Raw genomic sequence first — 21,675 nt, 5'->3', positions numbered from 1 at the left:
CTCTTTGTATTTGTTAATTCTGCAGTGGTATCTCTATTGGTATTATAATCTTCTATTGTGACTTTCTTTTAAGATATCTTACATTGAGAAAGAGTTCCTTTATACGTTTCACCTTATAAATAGAAGTATCTTTTATACAAATCAAAATCTGTAACATTAAAGTGCTAGATGTTTCAAAGCTTATTTTCTGTATTCCTTAAATAAATTCTACTTTCAGTAATACAAGTCTGCTGCATAAGACAACTATGATCTTGGCTGAAGAGAGTATGGAAGTGGAGGTTCCCAAGATTTAGGTTGCCTAGGGTCCTATTTTCTGGTGAGTTGCACTGCTACTGGAAATCCTTATTGATTTCTTTATGTTTTTGTTCTGTAGCATATTTTAATGAAGTTAACTCTGTTGTAGGGAGTGAAAGCTGCAACTGCCAAAGCTTTGAGAATAATCCTTATAGCGAAGGCAGGAACAAGAGTTGTGCCTCTTATGTTTAAATGGTGGTGAGCATGCAAAAATCGTGGGAATTGCTATATTGGATTGTGCCTCTGTCTGAACAATGAATGCATTAGTTTTTTTCTCCTTTTTCTCTTTCGGTAAATCAACTTGCATTCCAGATTTGGATAGGAGTTGAGAACACCTTTTAGAGTGATAGGTTGTAACTTTTGGTTAAGGCTCCTCAATACATTAATGGCTAAGCTATTGTTCTGCTGAGCATGTTCATGTTATTTGTTGGATTTCATAATGTTCCCATTGTTCTTGATGATACAATGAATTTGTTGGATTTCATAATGTTAAAGTTGTTTGAGAAGGTACCAGAGTACAAGAATTGTTAGAAGTTTAGTTTATGACTATTTATATTGGGCCCGTGCTTTTGCACAGGCTATACCTTACCAATATATATATATATATATATATATATATATATATAGATTCCTTAACTACGTACAAGATGCATGCTACTTTTGATATTATGATTTTTTTGTCTTGTCTTTTCACTAAATCAGAGTGTGTACGGTCAAAATCGAGACTGAAGATCAACCTCGAGTCTCACCGAGCTAGAACCCAAGGTCGGAATGCCTGCCTTCGGGAACATTAAGTCCGTAACCCCAGGGTCGACCTTAGCCCTGATCGAGCTCGAAGAAACGTTGCTAGTATGACCAATAGAAGACCGAAATATCCGTGACCGGTCGGATATTGCGGAGGGAATCTCGGCACGTATCAATAAGGAACCGGCAATCAGCAAATCAAGAGATTTTTTACCTTTTATAGAATTGTACCTAAAGTAGAACTTCTCTACTATATATAGGGGGTCTGATAATTCATTGAACATATTACAACACACATTCCAAAGCAATATATTATTATTCTTTTTAAGTTTTTATTTCTTCTGTCTTGATATCCATCGAAGTACCTGGTTCGAGGGTGATTAATTCTCCAGGGCTAAGACTGTTCAATTCGTGTAGTTTGCATTTACTTTTCTATTACTTATTTCAATTGCAATCTAATTTATCATTTTGTATCAAGTTAATTCATGTATCCTTAAAACCACTTACAAATTCAATTGTTATCCGATTTTGAGGGTAAACAGTTTGGCGCCCACCGTGGGACTAAGGATAGTAGTGGTTATTTAATACAAATCTCCATAATACACACTACTTTACACTTGTTCTTTGAAGTGTCTTTAATTTCAGGTTAAAACTCAAAATGTCGAACTCTCAATCAGCACCCCAACATGTTGACAACGAGTCCGGCCATCAGGGAGAAAATAACAACATAATGCTCGGTGAAGAGGTACCGCCCGTTGATCCTATCGGAATCCCGACCGCGGGCCTGATTGATGCTAATCGACATGTGGTTATCGACGCAAACTTGCCTACCGACCCTGAGAATAATGTTCGTAGTGGAGCCCGATCGGTGACTCAAAACGCACAAAACATTGGAGGAGACGGGATCAGTTTACGGGTGATCTTTGAAATGCTGCAGACTCAACATGTGGCAATAGCTCAGTTACAGAACCAAACCTGAGCACCGAGCAAGGTTGAACCCGATCCACCCCGGGAAGTCACCCGAAGGGATAAACCAGTCGCAAAAAGGTCAAATGAACATGAATCATAGACTAACCCCGAGATCATAAAAATGCTCGAAGAGCTGACAAAACGGATAGAATCATGGGAGAAGAAAATCGAAGCTAATGACAAAAAGGTGAAAACCTACAATTCTAGGGTAGACCAGATCCCAGGAGAACCAGCAATATTGAAAGGCCTGGATTCCAATAAGTTCGTGTAAAAACCTTTTCCTCCGAGTGCGGCTCCGAAGCCGATCCCTAAGAAATGCCGCATGCCTGAGATTGCTAAGTATAACGGAACGACCGACCCAAATAAGCATATAACCTCTTACATGCGTGCCATCAAAGGGAATGACTTGGAGGATGATGAGATCGAGTCTGTCCTATTGAAGAAGTTCGGAGAGACCCTGTCAAAAGGGGCTATGATATAGTATCACAACTTACCTCCTAATTCTATTGATTCATTTGTTATGCTTGCGGATTCTTTCGTGAAAGCACACGCCGGGGCCATCAAGGTTGAAACTAGGAAATTGAACCTTTTCAAAGTAAAACAGAAGGATAACGAGATGCTTAGAGAGTTCGTGTGCCGGTTTCAAATAGAATGAATGGACCTGCCACTTGTCGTTGATGATTGGGCCGTTCAGACTTTTACCCAAGGGCTCAATATTCGAAGTTCGGTGGCTTCACAATAGTTAAAACAAAACGTGATAGAATATCTGGACGTTACCTTGGCCGACGTGCATAATCGGTATCAATCGAAGATCGAAGTGGAAGATGATCAACTCGGGGCCCCTTCGGGGTCTGTTTATCCCATCAGAAACATCGACAGAGTCAAGAGAGACATCGATCGTGAACCAAGACCAAACAAGGATCGGTACCAGCCGTATAATAGAGATCGAATAAGCAGTAGATCCGGGTGAAACTCTATGAGAAACAAAAGGAGAAGTGACTGAGGTCAGAGCAACCAGGGACTCATGAGCAAAAACAGCTTCGACAGGTCCATCGGGCCTAAAGAAGCACCGAGGTTATCGAAATACAACTTTAATGTCGATGTTGCCGCCATTGTATCAACTATCAGACGCATCAAAGATACCAAATGGCCTCGACCTCTAAATATGATCCAACCCAAAGGGATCCTAACCAGATATGTAAATATCACGGCACTCACGGCCACAGATGGGAGGATTGTCGACAGTTGAGAGAGGAAGTAGCCCGACTATTCAACATCGGGCATCTTCTAGAATTCCTGAGCGACCGAGCTAAGAATCATTTTAGGAATAGGGATTCTAATAAATAGACTAAACAAGAAGAACCTCAACACGTCATTAACATGATAATTGGCGGGGTCGATGTTCCTCAGGGGCCGATGTTGAAGCGAACCAAAGTGTCCATCACGAGGGAGAAACGAACTCGAGATTACATACCGGAAGGAACCTTGTCTTTCAATGATGAGGACGCGGAAGGGATCGTACAGCCCCATAATGATGCACTGGTAATATCTATACTCGTAAATAAAATTTGAGTTAAACGTGTGTTAATTAATCCAGGTAGCTTGGCCAACATTATCCGATCGAGGGTCGTGGAGCAGCTCAGTCTACAAGATCAAATCGTGCCTGCAGTCCGAGTTTTAAACGGATTCAACATGGCATGTGAAACCACTAAGGGTGAGATAACATTACCGGTGAACATCACCGGGACCATTCAGGAAGCTAAGTTTTATGTGATCGAAGGGGACATGAGGTACAATGCCTTGTTCGGAAGGCTATGGATCTACAACATGAGGGCAGTACCCTCAACTCTGCACTAAGTGTTAAAATTCCCAACACTAGATGGAATTAAAATAATCTACGGAGAACAGCCAGCCACAAAGGAGATGTTTACGGTCGAAGAGGCGATTTTGATATCCACACTTGCAACGACAAAGGGGCCGAGTTCGGCCATAAAGCCAGAAACTAAATAGCAATTACCGACATCAGCTCTGACCCAACTAGAGAAACATGGGACTGATGAAGACGATGATTATGATTACGGGCTACCCAGGTCTTTTATAGCCCCCGATGATTCTGACGCCACTAAATTGACGGTCGAGGAGCTGGAACATGTCATATTGGTCGAACATCTACCCGATTGAAAGGTATACCTGGGCATGGGGTTAAATCCCGAACTCAGAAAAAAACTCATTCAGTTTCTTATGGCTAACATAAATTGTTTCGCTTGGTCCCACCTTGATATTACAGGGATCCTGCCGGAAATAACCACTCATAAGCTAAGCCTGGACCTGAAGTCCTATCCGGTGAAGCAGAAGAGGAGACCCCAGTCCGAGATCAAACATGCTTTCATCAAGGATGAGGTATCTAAACTCCTTAAAATAGGTTCCATTCGGGAGGTTAAATACCCGGATTAGTTAGCAAACGTAGTGATAGTCCCTAAAAAGGAAATAAATTAAGAATGTATGCATACTATAAAGATGTGAAAAAGGCATGTCCCAAGGACTCTTTCCCTTTGCCCAACATCGATCGCATGATCGATGCCACGGTCGGTCACGAGATCCTCAGTTTTATCGATGCCTACTCCGGGTACAACCAAATACAGATAGACCTAGGTGACCAGGAAAAAACCTCCTTCATCACTAAATATGACACCTACTGCTATAACACGATGCCATTCAGGTTAAAAAACGCCGGTGCCACTTATCAACACCTAGTAAATCGGATGTTCGAGGAACAAATAGGAAAATCAATGGAGGTTTATATTGACGATATGTTGGTTAAGTCCCTGCAAGCAGAGGACTATTTAAAACATTTGCAGGAAACCTTCAACATATTGAAGAAATACAATATGAAGCTGAACACGGAGAAATGTGTATTTGGAGTTGGGTCAGGTAAATTCCTCGGATTCATGGTATCCAACCGGGGAATCGTGATCAACCCCGACAAGATCAAAGCCATTGAAGATATCACGGTTGTGGACAACGTGAAGGCCGTGCAAAGATTAACCGGGCGCATAGCCGCCCTGGGGCGATTCATCTCGAGGTCTTCCGACAAGAGCCACCAGTTCTTCACACTATTAAAGAAGAAGAATAACTTATCATGGACCCCGAAGTGCCAACGGGCCTTGGAGGAACTCAAACGGTATCTATCGAGCCCACCGCTGCTCCACACACCAAAGGCAGACGAAAAACTATACTTGTACTTTGCAGTATCGGAGATAGCGGTAAGTAGAGTCCTGGTCCGAGAAGTGCAAGGTACGTAATTTTTAATTTACTATGTTAGCCGGACCCTAGGTGAGGCCGAAACTAGATATCCTCACCTAGAAAAGCTGGCGCTCACTTAACTAAGTGTTTCTAGAAATCTAAAACCATACTTCCAGTGTCACCCCATATGTGTCGTGACTACTTACGCGTTGAGGAATATTATGCATAAGCCCGAGCTCTCGTTCCGGTTGGCCAAATAGGCCGTGGAAATCAGTGGGTACATTATTGAATATCGACCCCGGACCGCCATTAAGTCTCAAATTTTGGCGGACTTTGTGGCCGACTTTACGCCGGCCCTAATACCAGAGGTCGAAAGAGAGTTATTAATCAACTCAAAAACCTCCTCGGGGATCTGGACCCTCTTTACGGACTGCGCTTCGAATGCAAAAGGGTCCGGACTTGGCATCATATTGAAGCCACCAACAGGCAATGTAGTTAGACAATCTATTAGGGCTGTGAAATTGACTAACAATGAGGCCGAATATGAGGCCATGATTGCAGGTCTCAAACTAGACAAAAGCTTGGGGAAGAGGTAATTGAAGCTAAGTGTGATTCCCTCCTTGTGGTAAACCAAGTTAATGGGACATTCAAGGTCAGAGAAGAACGAATGCAAATATACCTAGATAAATTGCAGGTAACATTACATCGCTTCAAAGAATGGACTTTGCAACACATACCTCGGGATCAAAACAGTGAGGCCGATGCCCTCGCTAACCTAGGGTCATCGGTCGAGGACGACGAGTTCAACTCGGGGGCAGTCGTGCAACTTATGAGATCGGTAATGGAGGAAGGTCATGCCAAGATTAACTCAACAAGCCTAACTTAGGGCTGGAGAAATAAATATATAGAATACCTGAAGACCGGAAAACTGCCGTCGAATCCAAAGGAATTGAGGGCCCTACGTACAAAGGCAGCCCAGTTTAGCCTGTTCGAAGACGGAACCATATTGAGAAGAACATTTGATGGCCCACTCGCGATATGTCTAGGACCAGGGGACACCGAATACGTTTTGAGGAAAATCCATGAAGGCACCTGTGAAAATCATTCAGGCGCCGAATCATTGGTTCGAAAAGTGATCAGAGCCGGCTACTACTGGAAAGATATGAAAAAGGACGCGAAGGAGTTCGTACGAAAATGTGATGAATGTCAGGGACACACTCTGATGATTCATCAGCCCGGGGAGATGCAGCATTCAGTTTTGTCACCATGGCCATTCATGAAGTGGGGAATGGATATTGTTGGCCCCCTTCGGTGGGCACCCGGTAAGGCATAATTTATATTGTTTATGACTGACTATTTTTCTAAGTGGGTAGAAGCACAGGTATATGAAAAGGCCAGGGAGAAGGAAGTCATCGATTTTATTTGGGACTACATCATATGCCGGTTCGGAATGCCGGCCGAGATCATGTGCGACAACGGGAAACAATTCATCGGCAGCAAAGTCAACAAGTTTCTCGAAGATCATAAGATCAAATATCAACACCCTACCACCCTAGTGGGAACAGACAAGTAGAATTGACCAACAAAATCATACTCCAAAACCTCAAGAAGAGATTGACCAATGCCAAAGGAAAATGGAAGGAAATCATACCCGAAATCTTATGGGCGTACCGTACAACCTCAAAGTCCAGTACCGGGGCCACCCTGTTCTCACTGGTTTACGACGACAAAGCTCTAATACCAGTCGAAGTTGGAGAACCAAGTCTCAGGTTCCGATATGCAGCCAAGGAATCGAACGACGAGGCTATGAACACAAGACTAGATCTATTAGACGAAAGGCGCGAAGCAACCCTTGTCCGGTTAGCTGCCAAAAATAGCGGATCGAGAGATATTACAATCGAAGGTCCAACCTTCGACAGTTCAATGTCGGGGACTTAGTGTTGAGGAAGGTCATACTGAACACCCGGAACCCAAATGAAGGAAAGCTGGGGCCAAACTAGGAAGGACCTTATCAAATTATCGAGATCACCGGTAAAGGATCGTACAAGCTCGGAATAATGAACGGTGAGCAACTACCAAACAACTGAAACATAACTCACTTGAAATGGTACTACTGTTAAGGTATGATCCCATTCATTTCCTTTTATTTATTTACATTACGAACTAACAGTTGTAGACAATCAACAAAGAACGACACAATCCTTAGGCCTGAAATCACGCGTTGCACTCTTTTTCCCTTGAACTGGTTTTGTCCCAAATAGGTTTTCCGGCAAGTTTTTAACGAGGCAACAACAAATTATGCTAACTTAGAATTGAAGGCCGGTTGCGAACCAGTATTGAAAATCACGACAACAGTATTCGAGGCCTCTCTATGCTCGGCCCCGGATGCTGGGGGATATCACCCTCGGATAACGACTTTTACAAGAAAGGAAACCTTATGATATAATGGTCTCGGCTCGGTCGATAGGATTTACTGTAAGGGACAAACGGTCAAATGAAGCGTTCCTGCATAGATGGCTCGAGCCCTGACACAAAACTTGTACACATGTGCAACTATTACGCACAAAAAGAAGTTTTTACCTTGCGGATAAATATCTTGTCCCTTAAGAATTTCTCTTTTTTCTATTTTCTCTTAAGGAATTTCCTACATCCGATCCCTTAAAGGTATCGAGCCCAAGGGCCGCCTTTACCCGGGTTCAAATGATCGATCCCAATCGGGGACTACCGTCCAAAAATAAACTCGGACGGCTCGGACTGAGAAAACCCGAGGGCACAAGACCTATTAGGCAATGCCCGAACCTTAAAGGCTACGACCATCCCCATTCGAAAACTGTTATCTTAGGCAATCTTGGATAACTCAGGGTGACAAGCCCACTGAGAAACACCCAAACTAAAGGCTACGACGATATTAAATGGCTCAGAGACGACCGAGACCCGTAACAAAAAACAAGGCCTTCAAAATTTCATAACCGGTTCGAAAGGCTACCTTCGGCAAACTATAAATCTAAAAAATTATAGTACTTTGGGGAAAATAGTTTCTAGTCATACTGAACCCCCACGATGACTTAAACAAAATAATGTGTAAGGCAAGGCCTGTTCAAACCCCCGAACATTACTTAACTATTTTATGTTAAGGCATTTCGATCTTTACAAAATATAGTGAATAAAGCAAAGGAAAGCGAAATTCTTAAACAGTCGAAGGGAAAAACAAAGCCTTGTATAATATATACAGTTTGTACAAAGGCCAAATGGCCCTAACAAAAATACAAAAGTACACGAGTACAAAAAACAAAAAGGCAAATGTTTTTACAAAGGCATCTAAACATCCTGGTCTTCTTCGCCCCCAGTTCCATCGGAACCCTTTGGAGTCTTCTTCTTCTTCTTCTTCTTCTTCTTCTTCTTCTTCTTCTTCTTCTTCTTCTTCTTCTTCTTCTTCTTCTTCTTCTTCTTCTTCTTCAGTGTAGGCCAACTTCTTGGCCTCGGCCTCGAGCCCCTTAGTGGTCTCGATCTCGGGCGATAGACCGAAACCCCGAGCATAAATTTCCTCGAGGGCCTCTCTTCGTGACTGTCGCTTCTCGTATTCAACGATATCTTTCAAGCGGTCCTGGGCCGCCTCGGCATCAACCTTATATTGGGACACCATCTCATCGGCGTCAACTTTATTCACCGCCGCCACTGACTTGGCCGTTTCAAGTTCCTTGGCCATAATTTTCCAATCAGAGGCAGCCAAACTTAGCCGAGACTAGAGTTCTTCGACCTTTTTGGCCTGCACCTCGGCCTTTTCCTTTGCTGCTCGAAGCTAGACCTCATCTGAAGTCAGTTGCGCCTGAGCAACCTCCTTTTCCGAGGCCAGACGATCCATTTGCCCCTCTATTTGTCGGTCTCGGCCTTGACAACGTCCATCTCAACTCAAAGTTGGGCAACCTGGTCGATTTTCTGTTGGACCTGCGGATTTCGATCGTTAGTTATCAAGCCTATCTCGTCATCGCTAACCTCAAATATCTTTACCTGCTCGGCCAGATCGGCATGCTCCTTTCGAGCCACATCGAGCTCAGATCGGAGGCTCTTGGCCTCCCATTCACGCTGCTCACTGAGAAGTTTGTAGGAATCCCTCTTCTCAGTAAGCCCTCAGACCTCGGTCTCGACTGTTTCAGCTCATCCCGGTATCGGAGAAAAGTCTTATGGTGAAGCACCGAGGCCTACAATCACAAAGAGAAAATGTTATCTACAAAATAGCCTAAGTACAAATTGAAAACCATTGAAGAATATCTAAAGTTACCCGGTTTAACGCCAATTGTGCTTCATTGAACAGACATGGTGCATCCACCTCATTCATCTTGACCTGATCATCCTTGGTCGTCAGACACTGAAGATAACTAGCCACCCCTACAAGGGCGGAGAGGACCCGGGCATGCTCCGGAAGGGAGAGAGTGATGGATCGCTCCCGACCAGGATTCGCACTCGGGGCTGGGAATCGATTGAACAATTTGGGGCTCGAGGAAGGTCCGCTTTCTCCTGAAGATGGGCTCTTCCTCAGTATTTCTAAATCACCTAACCCGATGACGTCCTCTATGGCCATAGAGTCCACTCCATCAAAAAAGCCGCGGAAGGGGTCGTCCATTCCGAGAACCCCCCTTGTTGGGACATTCTTTCACCATCTGAGCCTCATTATACATGGACTCAATGAACGAAGGTGGCTCGGTGATCTCTATCACACCGAGTGCTTCTTTTGGTGCACTGCCCATAACCCGAGAAGCTTCGGTCTCGGCCTCCTCCTTGACCTTCCTAGCTCGATGAAGATCGGCATCATCTCCCTCCGGTTCGGAGACCCCTTTCCCTTCGAGTCGTGTCGACACTCGAGCCACCAGATTGAAGGATTCTTCCTCTTGTTCTTCTTCGGGTTCATCCCTCAACTGATAGAGAGAACCCAATGGTGGTGCTCGTGCGCTGGTGCTTTCCTTGGATTTATGCACCGGCCTTCTCTTTGGCTTTTTCTTCTCCAAGCTCGGAGAACTCAAGCCCCTTTTTCTTTTATCTTCACCCTGTCTTGGGGCAGGGGACTCGATGGGGACATCATCACTACCAGATGGGGGCCTCATTTGGACATCCTTGGATAAACCTGCAAAAGGAAACAAAGCAAGTGAGAATTTAATGATGCATAAGGAAAACCAAATATTACTCATGAAAGAGATCTCACCATGGGAACGGGCCTCCCATCGACCCTTTGAAAGTTTACGCCACGAGCACTCAGAATAAGACCTTTGTAGTACGATGCCCTCGACCCACTCCTTGAGTCGAGGAATTGCATTTGGGACCCAAAGGACAGTTGCACCATCACAGAACACCGATAAAAAGAAAGGGAAAAAGCGATAAATTAAATCTTGGAAACGAAAATTATACTTACGTAATATGTTCCACTTCTCAGGGAACGACATGTGCTCGGCTGGGATCAAGTCCGAGGTCCTCACTCGGACGAAATGGCCTAGCCAACCTCGGTCCTGATCTACATCGATACTCGAGAATGGGACTTTGCTAGCCCAATGGGCGAGCTTGATCAGTCCCCCCGGTAGAGTCGGGGACTATATATACGCATGAGATGGTCGATGGAGAAGGGACACCCTTCGATCTTGCTTACGAAGAAATGGAGGATAGTCTATCCTCCAGAAAGAAGAGTGAATTTGACCAAGGGTTACCTTATATCTCTTGCAAAAACTGATGATAACCGGGTCCAAGGGGCCTAACGTGAAGGGATAAGTATAAACACTTAAAAATCCCTCGACGTGAGTGGTAATGGCTTCGTCAGGTTCGGGAACCATCACATGTTTGTCAACCCAGTTATAGTCCTTCTTGACTTTGGAAAGAACATCCTCGGTGATCGAGCAGATGTACCTCGAGACCTCCTCACACCGGCCAGGAACGGAGGAGGGTTTTTCAACTTTAAAATCAGCATTGACCGGACATCTCCCCGGGATGAACATTTTAGAGGAGGTTTCGGTGTTGGTTCCTCGGTAGCAGTACATGAAATGGTCTCTTCGGTAGCCGGCCTCGAGGTAGAAGGAGTTTCTTTTTGGGGAACGGTTTTGGAAGTTTTCGCCATTTTTTTATAGAGAGGAAATAAGGGAAAAGAGGAAGTTAAAAGAGTACACTTGGCGGTCTAATAAAAAGACGAATGAGAGTTCTTATAAAAGATCTCAAAGTAACCAGAATATAGGTAATTGAAAGTATTGAAATTTCTTAGAAACGAGGGGAGAAGATTTGAATGTAAAGTTTGAATGAACAAATGAGGGGGTATTTATAGTTTTTCAGCGATGATTCACATCTAGGAGTGACCGACCAGCAACTGACGAGCATTTAATGCCATTAAGACTTGACTGACAAGACGTTTCGACTATTTTGTCATTTCTGTCGTGTGGTGCCGAAGAAAGAATCGAAAGGTCATATCATTTCTCGTTGTCTACTCTCTGAAAAACGAGGAGACTATCTGTGTACGGTCGAAATCGAGCTCGCATGCGACATGGCAGAATAGGAACATGACAACCAAAGACTGAAGATCGACCTCGAGTCCCACCGAGCTGGAACCCAGGGTCATTACGCCTGCCTTCGGAAACAATGAGTTCGTAACCCCGGGGTCGACCTTAGCCCCGATCGAGCTCGCAGAAACGTTGCTAGTATGACCAACAGAAGACCGTAATATCCGTGACTGGTCGAATATTGCGGCGGAAATCTCGGCACGTATCAATAAGGAACCGACAATCAGCAAATCAAGAGATTTTTTACCTTTTATAGAATTGTACCTAAAGTAGAACTTCTCTACTATATATAGGGGGTCTGAGGGGGTATGATAATTCATTGAACACATTACAACACACATTCCAAAGCAATATATTATTATTCTTTTTAAGTTTTCATTTCTTCTGTCTTGATATTGATTGAAGTACGTGGTTCGAAAGTGATTAATTTTTCAGGGCTAAGACTGTTCAATTCGTGTGGTTTGCATTTACTTTTTTATTACTTATTTCAATTGCAATCTAATTTATCGTTTTATGTCAAGTTAATTCACGTATCCTTAAACAATTGTTATGTAACCAAAACTGTATTCAAATATCAAGATAATTGAATAGTAGTTAGATGGTTGAACTATTACTTTACATCTTAGTCCTTACAAGAATTTGATTCTCACTCTTTCTTTTTTAGTTTAAGTTACATACACACTTACAGTATAGTATAATTTTTCAAAATCGTTATTAGTGTAATTTAACGGATGATAACAAATTATTACTTTATATTTTAACTTATCATATTAAGCTTGATATGGAAAGTTACTTAGTTTAATAGTTTCATTTAACTTAATAGCAGAATTTATTTACATTACCAATTCACAATTTAAAAGATAAGCACTCTTTCTTTTATTCTTTTTCTTTTTATTTTTTTCATTTCTCACCCTTTCTTCCGCTTTTCCTTGTCTTGGCCTTCGCCCCTTTCAAAATAAAAAATTAAAGAGAAGGATGATTAAAATAGATGTAAAATTTTTACTTGCAATAAATAGTGGAATGAGGAAGAATCACAACGTCACATTAGAAGAATTAAATGCATTCAGAAAGCATATGATGAGAATACTGATTACATTAAAAATTCCAACAGTAGCATTTTGTTTAGCTGGGACCCATACCTTCAGGAGAATATTAACTATGGCCATTTGCCATGTTCAGCTCTATATTCTCAATTAGAAAGGAGAGAAAAACTTAAATACCACTCCTTTACTTGGAAGTGAAAAAAAGAATAAAAATGACTTTGGATCAAACAGTAAATTGATAATTCATTTTCCGGAGGAAATGCGATAGGGGCGTACACTAAGGGAGTATTTTTTTTTCTTTACTATACGCTAAAACCTTTCTTTCACAAGTGAACTCGGGCACATGCCTATCTTGATTGAACCATAAAAAAGGACGAATGGATTTCAACTCGAACTAAATAAGAGGGGTAATAGACTATTAGTGTTCAGTTAATGTGACGAACCGAACATCATGATGTCCCGAATTCTACGAAACAACAGAGTTAGATCATGATCTCCATTACGTCATACGATATATCGATCCAGAGAACTTACTTTCAATTTAAGTCATCTATTCTGCTCCTATCTAAATTGATGCTAGGTTTCTTTACCCGAATTTCTTGATTCAAAGCGTCGAGTATTTTCACTTTAAATTTCATGACTACACCTGTCGATGATGACATCGTCACTTGTGGCGACATGATCTTTTCTTATTCACTTATGCTCTGGGATTTGTGGTTTGGGGGAGGGGGGGGGGGATTCTTCATCCTTTTCTCGATATTACACCCGTCTATTTTATGTGATGCACTTTAATTGAGGAAAAAACTCTTAAAATATATGATCTAAACAAGTCTCGATATATGTGTGATTATAGATAATATCATTAAGGGTAATACGAAGTTTAAAGTTAAATAATTTTTAGATATAGAAAGATATTATTCTCTTGATACATACTAAAAAAGATGGTGTATCATACAAATTGAGACAAATAATATATATATATATATATATATATATATATATATATATATATAGATATAGATTTATTTCAGGTGATTTAATTTGAGCTCATCAAGTATATCGTTATGATTATGATTTCATCTTATTAGATTCTTTATAGTCCATATAAATGAAAATTTTCTATATTTTTGCGTTCCGTTGATGGTTGAAATCTGATACTCAATCAAAGAGAATGAAAGAAAGAGGCACGAATATTTCGTAAGTTAAGATGTAGTCCCTTCGTTCACTTTTACTTGTCCACTATTCTAAAAATAGATTTTTATTTTTACTTGGTCACTTTTGCACAACAAGAGAAAATAATTTTCTTTTTTATGTTATACCCACAGTATTTATTAATCATTTCAAATCATTTTCTCTAATCCAATAAAATATGCATCAATTAATATGAGTATCATGGTAAATTATGCACTTCATTTATTATTTCTTAAGAGATGTGAAAAGTCAAAACGTGCTAAGTAAAAATGAATGGATGGAGTAATAGCTAAGCCTGTAATTAAGCTTAGCTAAGCCGGAACTAGGCTGTTATGCAAGACCAGTTCACGACTAACAGTAGACTGCCACCTGGACACCTTCACATAATTATTATTGTCTAATTCTTCTGTTCTGACTTTTGGCTGAATTAATATATTCTAAAGTGTAACTGGAAATATAATTATAAAACTGTGTGAATATGTCCAAATAAAGATACCCTCTTACGAAATGATTGTTCTCATTATAAGTTTGGACAGCTTTTACATGCTTACATATAGTAATTGACAAAGAAATGGTAAAAAGGGAAAAAGGGATAATTTTCATTAATCAAACCAATGGCAAAAAGGGAAAAGGTAAAATGACAAAGAAAGAGATAAACGTATTGCAAACTTTCCGTATTTATACTTTTTTTGTGTGTGTATGTGTAAGATAGACTCGAAAAGAATAAAACAAGAAAATAACGAGCGAAAGATTTTAGATAATATCACAATTATAATTGAGCACTTGAAACGTAAGTCTTTCGAAACAAAGAGAAGATAGTTTTTTTTTTGTTTTTGTATTATGTGAACGAAGGGGAGGGAGTGTCATAATCTCAAATACAGACCTTAAAGATTTCTAAAAATTAAATCTTCATATAGTAATATTTTCTTTTCGGTAAAGGGCCAAATATACCCCTGTACCATGAGAAAATATTTAAATATACCGTTCGTTATACTTTGAGTTCAAATATACCCATGCCGTAATACTATTGGTCAAATATACCATTCTTTTGTTACGTTTTTCCAAAATAGACATCCAATCCTACATGGTACTGATATTTGATGAGGTGGATGTCACATGGCATGTCACCTCAGTGCCCCTAATCCTTATATAAAAGACTAAAATTTGAAATATAATATTTTTTATGGTAGCGGTAATGGTGGCAGTAGTGATGGAGAGGAGAAAAATTTTAGTGGTAGAAAAAAATAATTTGAAGGGGTAAAATGGGTTAGGGCGCTGAGGTAGCAAACCATGTGGCATCCACCTCATAAACGTCACTGACACATAGGATTGCATATCTATTTTGGACAAACTTAACAAAAAAAGAGGTATATTTAAATCAATAATATATATGAACTCAGAGTATAACGAATCTACGTTTAAATCTTTTATATGGCTATATTTGACCCTTTTCTGTTTTTCTTTTATCATGTAAGTCTAAGAATATGACACTTCATATACGTGTGAGATTATGAATAAGTGGATGATAAATTACTTTTTTTAAATTATATTTTAGTAATTCTTTTGTCAAGTGTGGACTGAACAATCTTGAATAAGTCTAGACATGACACTTCACATACGTATGAAATCACGAGTATGTGGATATGTCTTTTTCTTTTTCTGTCATAAAATTTATAGGAGGATGTGGCAAAAAAGTCATTGGATTCAAATTTATATAATATAATTTAAATTATATATATCAATATTGAATTGTTTCCTTGAAGACGAACGAGTAAATATCTGCCTAGTTAATATCGGATCTTCCAACATAGTATTCTGTCTTAATTTATATGAAAATGTTTGAATTAATTTAAAATAAAAAAATATTTTTTAGATTTAAGGTCTAAAATAAATCATAAAAATTTGTGTTTGAAATTATCTCATTAAAGGTAAAAATAAAATTTTACTAAATATAAAAAACGTATGAAATTAGAAAAAAGCGTTAAGATTTACTATTTCTTTTACATATAATCTATCTTTTTGAAATTTTTGCGTACTTCTTAAAAAAGATAATTTATAACCTTAATCGTAAGCATACTTGTCTCTAGTATCCTTTCTTGGTCTTAAATATTTCATTTGAAAAACAATACTATATAATAACTACTTAGTACTATTATTTTTCTTCAATATCAAGTATTTTGAAACCAAATTAATTTATCAAACACTAATATTTGACACGAAGAGAATATTTCCTCTGGTCCGCTTTAATTAATTTTTTGATTGTTTTTACACATATTAAGGAATTCAACTTTTAGTATTAATTAATGATGAGATTGACTATATTAACCTTAGTTTGTTCATTCGAGATATACTTTATTCGGTCCATAATAAGTGACTTTTTAGCTGTTGGCACATCCCTTAAGAAAATATGAACTTCTAGAGAAAAAAAATGTATATATTAAATTACCCTTAATTAATTGTTACCTTGATATATTGAGATATGTAAATAAGGGCAAAGTTTGAAAAAATAAAATTAATTTCTTCTTGATTATGTAACAGGTCACTTATTTTGGACCAAAATAAAAAGGCCAAAAAGTCACTTATTATGAACCGGATGAAGTAACAAGTATTCCTAGGCTCTTTACTCCAAATGAACTTTAAAAAAAAAGATTAATTATTTCTTGATATATAGAAAAATTAAATATTATAAACCATAAAAATAAATTAAGAAATCGATTAAAGTGGATCGGAGGTAACAAAGGAAGAACAAAGTGTAACTTGTTCCAATAAAGAGAATTTGTAACCACAGAAAAGAAAGAAAAATATACAAATCCATTAACGTTGCACATAGCATTATCAAACCATGCCTGTCGAGTGTCGTGTTCTCTCTCTCACCCATTGTCCTACGTTATAAACGATGTTAGTATAGTAGGAATATTAATTAAGGTTCACGATAACAGAAATACAATGAGATGCTTTGAAATCTTCTTTGCCTCATTGGCATTCACGGGCTAAATCCTTATAAAAAATATTGAAACTTCCTATGCCTTTCTTTTCTCCAAAATTTATCTTTTTCCTGTGCTGTGTGAGCCACTGACCATACAAAAGACCCCATTAAAAATCTCCAAAACATGTGGCTTTGTTCCTTTTGTTATTATCTGCACACAACTTTAATTTGCAGCTGACACCTTTTTCCTCCTCGTTTCCTGTTCTTGAGCTTTTTCTCTTTCTCTAGTACTAGTAGTACCAATTAATTTCTTGAAACTGCTAAATTCTAGATCCCAATATTCATTTCTTTTTGTGCATGATCATTATTCACTTAGCTTTACACCTTTTAATCTTTTATCAACCTTTTCTATTTTGTTTGTCACAATTTATACAATTTTCTTGGAAAGGTAAAGGTAAATTGTGATTTATTGGTCTTTTTAGTGATTTTCTTGGATTTCCCAGAAAGCCTGAAAGTGGGTTATGCTTAATTGTCTCAAAGACTGGTCTTTTTTTTGTTGTTGTTGTTGTGAGAATGCCTCCAAGTAATTTTCCTTTGAGATGGGAAAGTACAGGGGATCAATGGTGGTTTGCTTCACCTATTGATTGGGCAGCAGCAAATGGTCATTATGATATAGTGAGGGAGTTGCTTCACTTAGACACCAATTTACTCATAAAGCTCACTTCTTTACGTAGAATAAGAAGGCTTGAGAGTGTTTGGGATGATGAAGAACAGTTTGATGATGTTGCAAAATGTAGGTCTGAGGTTGCTAAAAAGCTTGTCATTCAAGCTGAAACAAAGAAAGGGCATAACTCTTTGATTAGAGCTGGCTATGGTGGTTGGCTTCTTTATACTGCTGCCTCAGCTGGGGATGTTGAATTTGTCAAACAATTATTGGAAAGAGACCCACTTTTGGTGTTTGGAGAAGGAGAGTATGGTGTTACTGATATACTTTATGCAGCTGCTAGGAGTAAAAACTCTCAAGTATTTAGGCTGCTGTTTGATTCTTCTATCTCACTTGAAAAGGAGGTTTCTTCCACTTTCAGGTTGGAAATGATGAATAGGGCAGTTCATGCTGCAGCTAGAGGGGGAAATGTTGACATGTTGAGACAGATTCTCGGAACTTGCTCTGATGTTTTGGTTTATAGAGATGCTCAAGGTTCTACTCTCTTGCATTCTGCTTCTGCTAGAGGGCAGGTTCAGGTTTGTTCTATTCTTTTATCTTGTTGATAGAGCTTAAATGGAGTGACATGGATAGTGAGAGCGGACCCCAACCCAACTTGCTTGTAATTGAGACGTAGTTGCTGTTCAAATTGAGCTGAATGGATATAGGGGATTCATATAATTGAGTTTGGTATATAGCTGAATGTAGCTTTAAGTCTTGCTTACTTATGAACTAACGTCTATATCTTGCGCTTCCATTACCTTAGTTTTGTTATTTCTTGTTTACCCTCCATAGTTATGTCTTTGCAATGAAGAATCCTCTAATTCCTGTGCCCTTCGAGCTTATAAGGTGGCCTTATAAAGTGGCTAGCTTTCAAATCAACCTTTTAAAGTTGAAACTTTGGTTATACCGCTTAGTGTAATCTTCCAACCAACGCAAGTATTGCAGCTTAATTTGGTTAACGTGCTTTATCAGTTTGATGCGTAGTAGATTATACTCGCAGAGGTTCTAGATGTAAATCATTGGTATCCCAATTTTGCTAAGTAGTAGATTAAATTGGGTCTTTTTTTTTTTTTGAAAACCTTTTCTGTTGTATCCGAAGTGCTGAAGAAATTAAAAGAAAGAATGTCTCAGATCTAAAGTGTGGAACGTGCCTTTCAAAAGAAGCTGGAATAATGTAGCCCCTGTTTCTGACCATCTTACTAAAATAAAGACTGCGTCTATAGTTGTTGTTTTCTTAGTTCAATGCATACTCTTTTAAGAAAGCAAAACTTTGAAGGAGTGAAGAAATCCAATCTTGAGGAATGTCTAAAATTACTGCTCTGGCTAAGATCAGCCTACTTAAGGTTATATTGAAGGATATTAAAAACCTTTGTATAACAGCCTCGTTTGTTCCAAATTTTTTTGGTTGTTATAGTGAGGTGTTGCTATATAGAACATATATTATAACATAGCATGAAAATTGGTTCTATAAAAAGCTTGACTTTTATAGTGAATGACTGTTATATAACGATGCTGTTATAGAGAGGTCTGACTGAATTAAATGTGAAAACATGAGACCAAAGGAATGGTGTGCAATTCTCGCATAAACAATACCAAGCCAAGCTCTTTGTCCTCTTACGATGGTTGTCAGGCGACTGTATTCTCAGCAATGTTCTACTCCACAAAATGAGAACTCAAAGTGATTGTTACTACACGACTATTTTTCATCCAATCAGGTTCAACTACCTGGTGCTCCTTTTCAGTTGGTCTGGAAAGCTGGAACATTTTTCAGAATTTAGCCATGTTTGTGTCTTTATCTGCTGCTGCTGTGATATAGACTGCCCTGTGACTGAAATAGGGTCATCTATGTCCCGATTCTGCACTTTCTTCTAGATAAGCAGCCGAAAAAGTGTGCAAGACTTCTTGAGTTAACATAACTTTTCGGTTAATATACAACACCAGTTTGGTACGCAAGAACACTTGTTGGATTTGCTTCGTTTAGTTATTTTGAGAGAGTAGTTGATATTTAACTGAATTGAACTGTTCTGGACTATTAGCTGTCTAGTTTGAGCATTGCCTCCTCGTTATCGTTAGCTTTAACTTGATGTTTTCTTGAACTGCCAGAGATTTGTTACTTTTGACGGTTGAATTAAATCTTAGTTACTTCTTTGCAGGTTGTTAGGAGTTTACTGGCAACATATGACCTTATTAACTCCAGAGACAACCAGGGAAACACTGCGCTTCATGTGGCTGCTTATAGGGGTTACTTATCTGTGGTGGAAGTTCTTGTATCTGTTTCTCCTTCATCTACCTCATTGAGAAACAACTACGGAGACACGTTTCTTCACATGGCTGTAGCCGGATTTCGAACCCCAAGTTTCCGCAGACTGGATCGACAAATGGAGTTAATGAAGCAGTTGGCACGTGGAAAGGTTGTGGAGATCGAAGACATTATTAACATTAGGAACAATGATGGTCGGACTGCTCTTCACATGGCTGTAATTGAAAACATTCAGACTGATGTTGTGGAACTCCTCATGACTGCATTTTCAATAAATTTAAATATCCGTGATGCTGATGGAAATACCCCACTGGATCTCCTCAAGCAATGTCCAAGATCTCCATCGTCTGAGATATTGCTTAAGCGCCTCATTTCTGCTGGAGGAATTTCCAATTGCCAAGACCATATGACAAGAACTGCCCTAGCTTCCCACTTGAAGATGCAGGGTATTGGGGGCAGTCCTGGTGCCTCTTTTAGGATCCCTGACGCTGAAATATTTCTGTATGCTGGCATTGATAATGCATCTGATGCCAATAGTGAGTGTGCAAGCACAGAAATCGATTCTTGCTGGGGTGAACCGAGCCCTTGCCGTTCTGCTGCAGGGTCTAATTCATCACACAAGCTAGGATCAGTTAACAGTGCTGCTAGACGTTTGAAGTTTCTTCTACGGTGGACAAGGAAAAAAGAAAGAAAAGTAGATACCACCGGCTTAGAAGATAATATGTCTGTAGAATCACACAGATTGTATTCTGGCTTGGGAGACCAGCCAATACCTCTACGACAAAGATTCTCGAGGATGTCATCGCTTCCAAACAACAAAAGAGTGCTCCCTGTCCAAAATAGTCTACCAAGTCCATCTACCAAAAAGAAATTTGCAGCGGGTCTGATGCATGGCGTTATCCAAATGACACCACAGTCGTCTTATGGATCACCATCAAGTGCTTATTCTGAATCTTCCTGGTCATCTGCAGTGGTTGTCGACAAAGAAAAGATGATGGATCTTCGCAATATGAGTGGAGGAGCCTCTAGCTTAAATCTGTCAAATAGTAGGGAAAAATCGAAACTGACACGTAAACATGGTTCCTTCAACATGAAATTAATGAATCAGTACTTCTGTTTCGGCGCTCAAGGCCTCGCTGTGGAAAATTCTGTTAACTGTGCACAACAAGATCAACATCACAGGCATCCAGTGGTAGCATGACTTTCACAGGCATCCAATGACTAGTAAGAAGTCAATGGACATTCACATCCATCCTGTAAATAGTTTGGGATTTTGGTCTAAAGTATTACCAGCTTCTTGGAACAACATATTGAACATATGTTTTTGTCGCTTGCAATACACTAATTTTTTGCAGCAGTATCCTTTTTGTCTTGTTGTCTTGTCTGTGTTTTAGGTGTGCTTCCAGGTGAGAGTTTAAAGCAAATGTTTGTAATTTCTACTCAAATAAAAGAGCAATGGAAATGGAAAAGATTTTTTTTTTTGTGTGGATATCTTGAGTCTTGACCGATAACTAGTTTGAAAAGAATGTGAGTAGGAGCTCATGTCGTGCCATTCTTCTATTTCATTTTTTAAATTGTCTATCACTAGGAGTTATTGACGTACTCTTTTGAGCACTGATATTCAAAAAGCTTTCCTATAGTTTTCTACTTTTTGAAATCTAAAGAATGCAAAAAATTTCTCACTAATCAATTTATTCTGAACAGAAATAGATTCATGATTTAAAGATACTTAATAGATTTGAAATAGGTGCGATCTATACTTTTTACAT

The 21,675-nt window shown here is 39.4% G+C and overlaps 1 protein-coding gene across 1 annotated transcript; it reads left to right on the top strand.

Annotated features, from left to right (window-relative positions):
* The first annotated feature begins 16,852 nt into the window (after positions 1 to 16,852).
* LOC107828120 (uncharacterized) lies at positions 16,853 to 21,395 on the top strand. The gene is made up of 2 exons (XM_016655377.2): positions 16,853 to 18,182; positions 19,800 to 21,395. Exons 1-2 carry the CDS (start codon positions 17,514 to 17,516, stop codon positions 21,105 to 21,107), a joined length of 1,977 nt encoding a protein of 658 aa, XP_016510863.1. The 5' UTR covers positions 16,853 to 17,513; the 3' UTR covers positions 21,108 to 21,395.
* The last annotated feature ends 280 nt before the right edge of the window (positions 21,396 to 21,675 follow it).

Source organism: Nicotiana tabacum, chromosome 15 (assembly GCF_000715075.1).
Source record: "Nicotiana tabacum cultivar K326 chromosome 15, ASM71507v2, whole genome shotgun sequence".
Taxonomy (NCBI): Eukaryota; Viridiplantae; Streptophyta; class Magnoliopsida; order Solanales; family Solanaceae; genus Nicotiana; species Nicotiana tabacum.
Note: the sequence above shows the minus strand (reverse complement) of the source record. Positions and strands in the feature narration are given on the sequence as shown.

Bases quoted from the DNA above. Each gene is read 5' to 3' on its own strand.
- LOC107828120 (XM_016655377.2), top strand. From the start codon at position 17,514: ATGCCTCCAAGTAATTTTCCTTTGAGATGGGAAAGTACAGGGGATCAA. The intron at 18,183-19,799 runs GTTTGTTCTATT...ACTTCTTTGCAG, and splicing joins CTGCTAGAGGGCAGGTTCAG to GTTGTTAGGAGTTTACTGGC.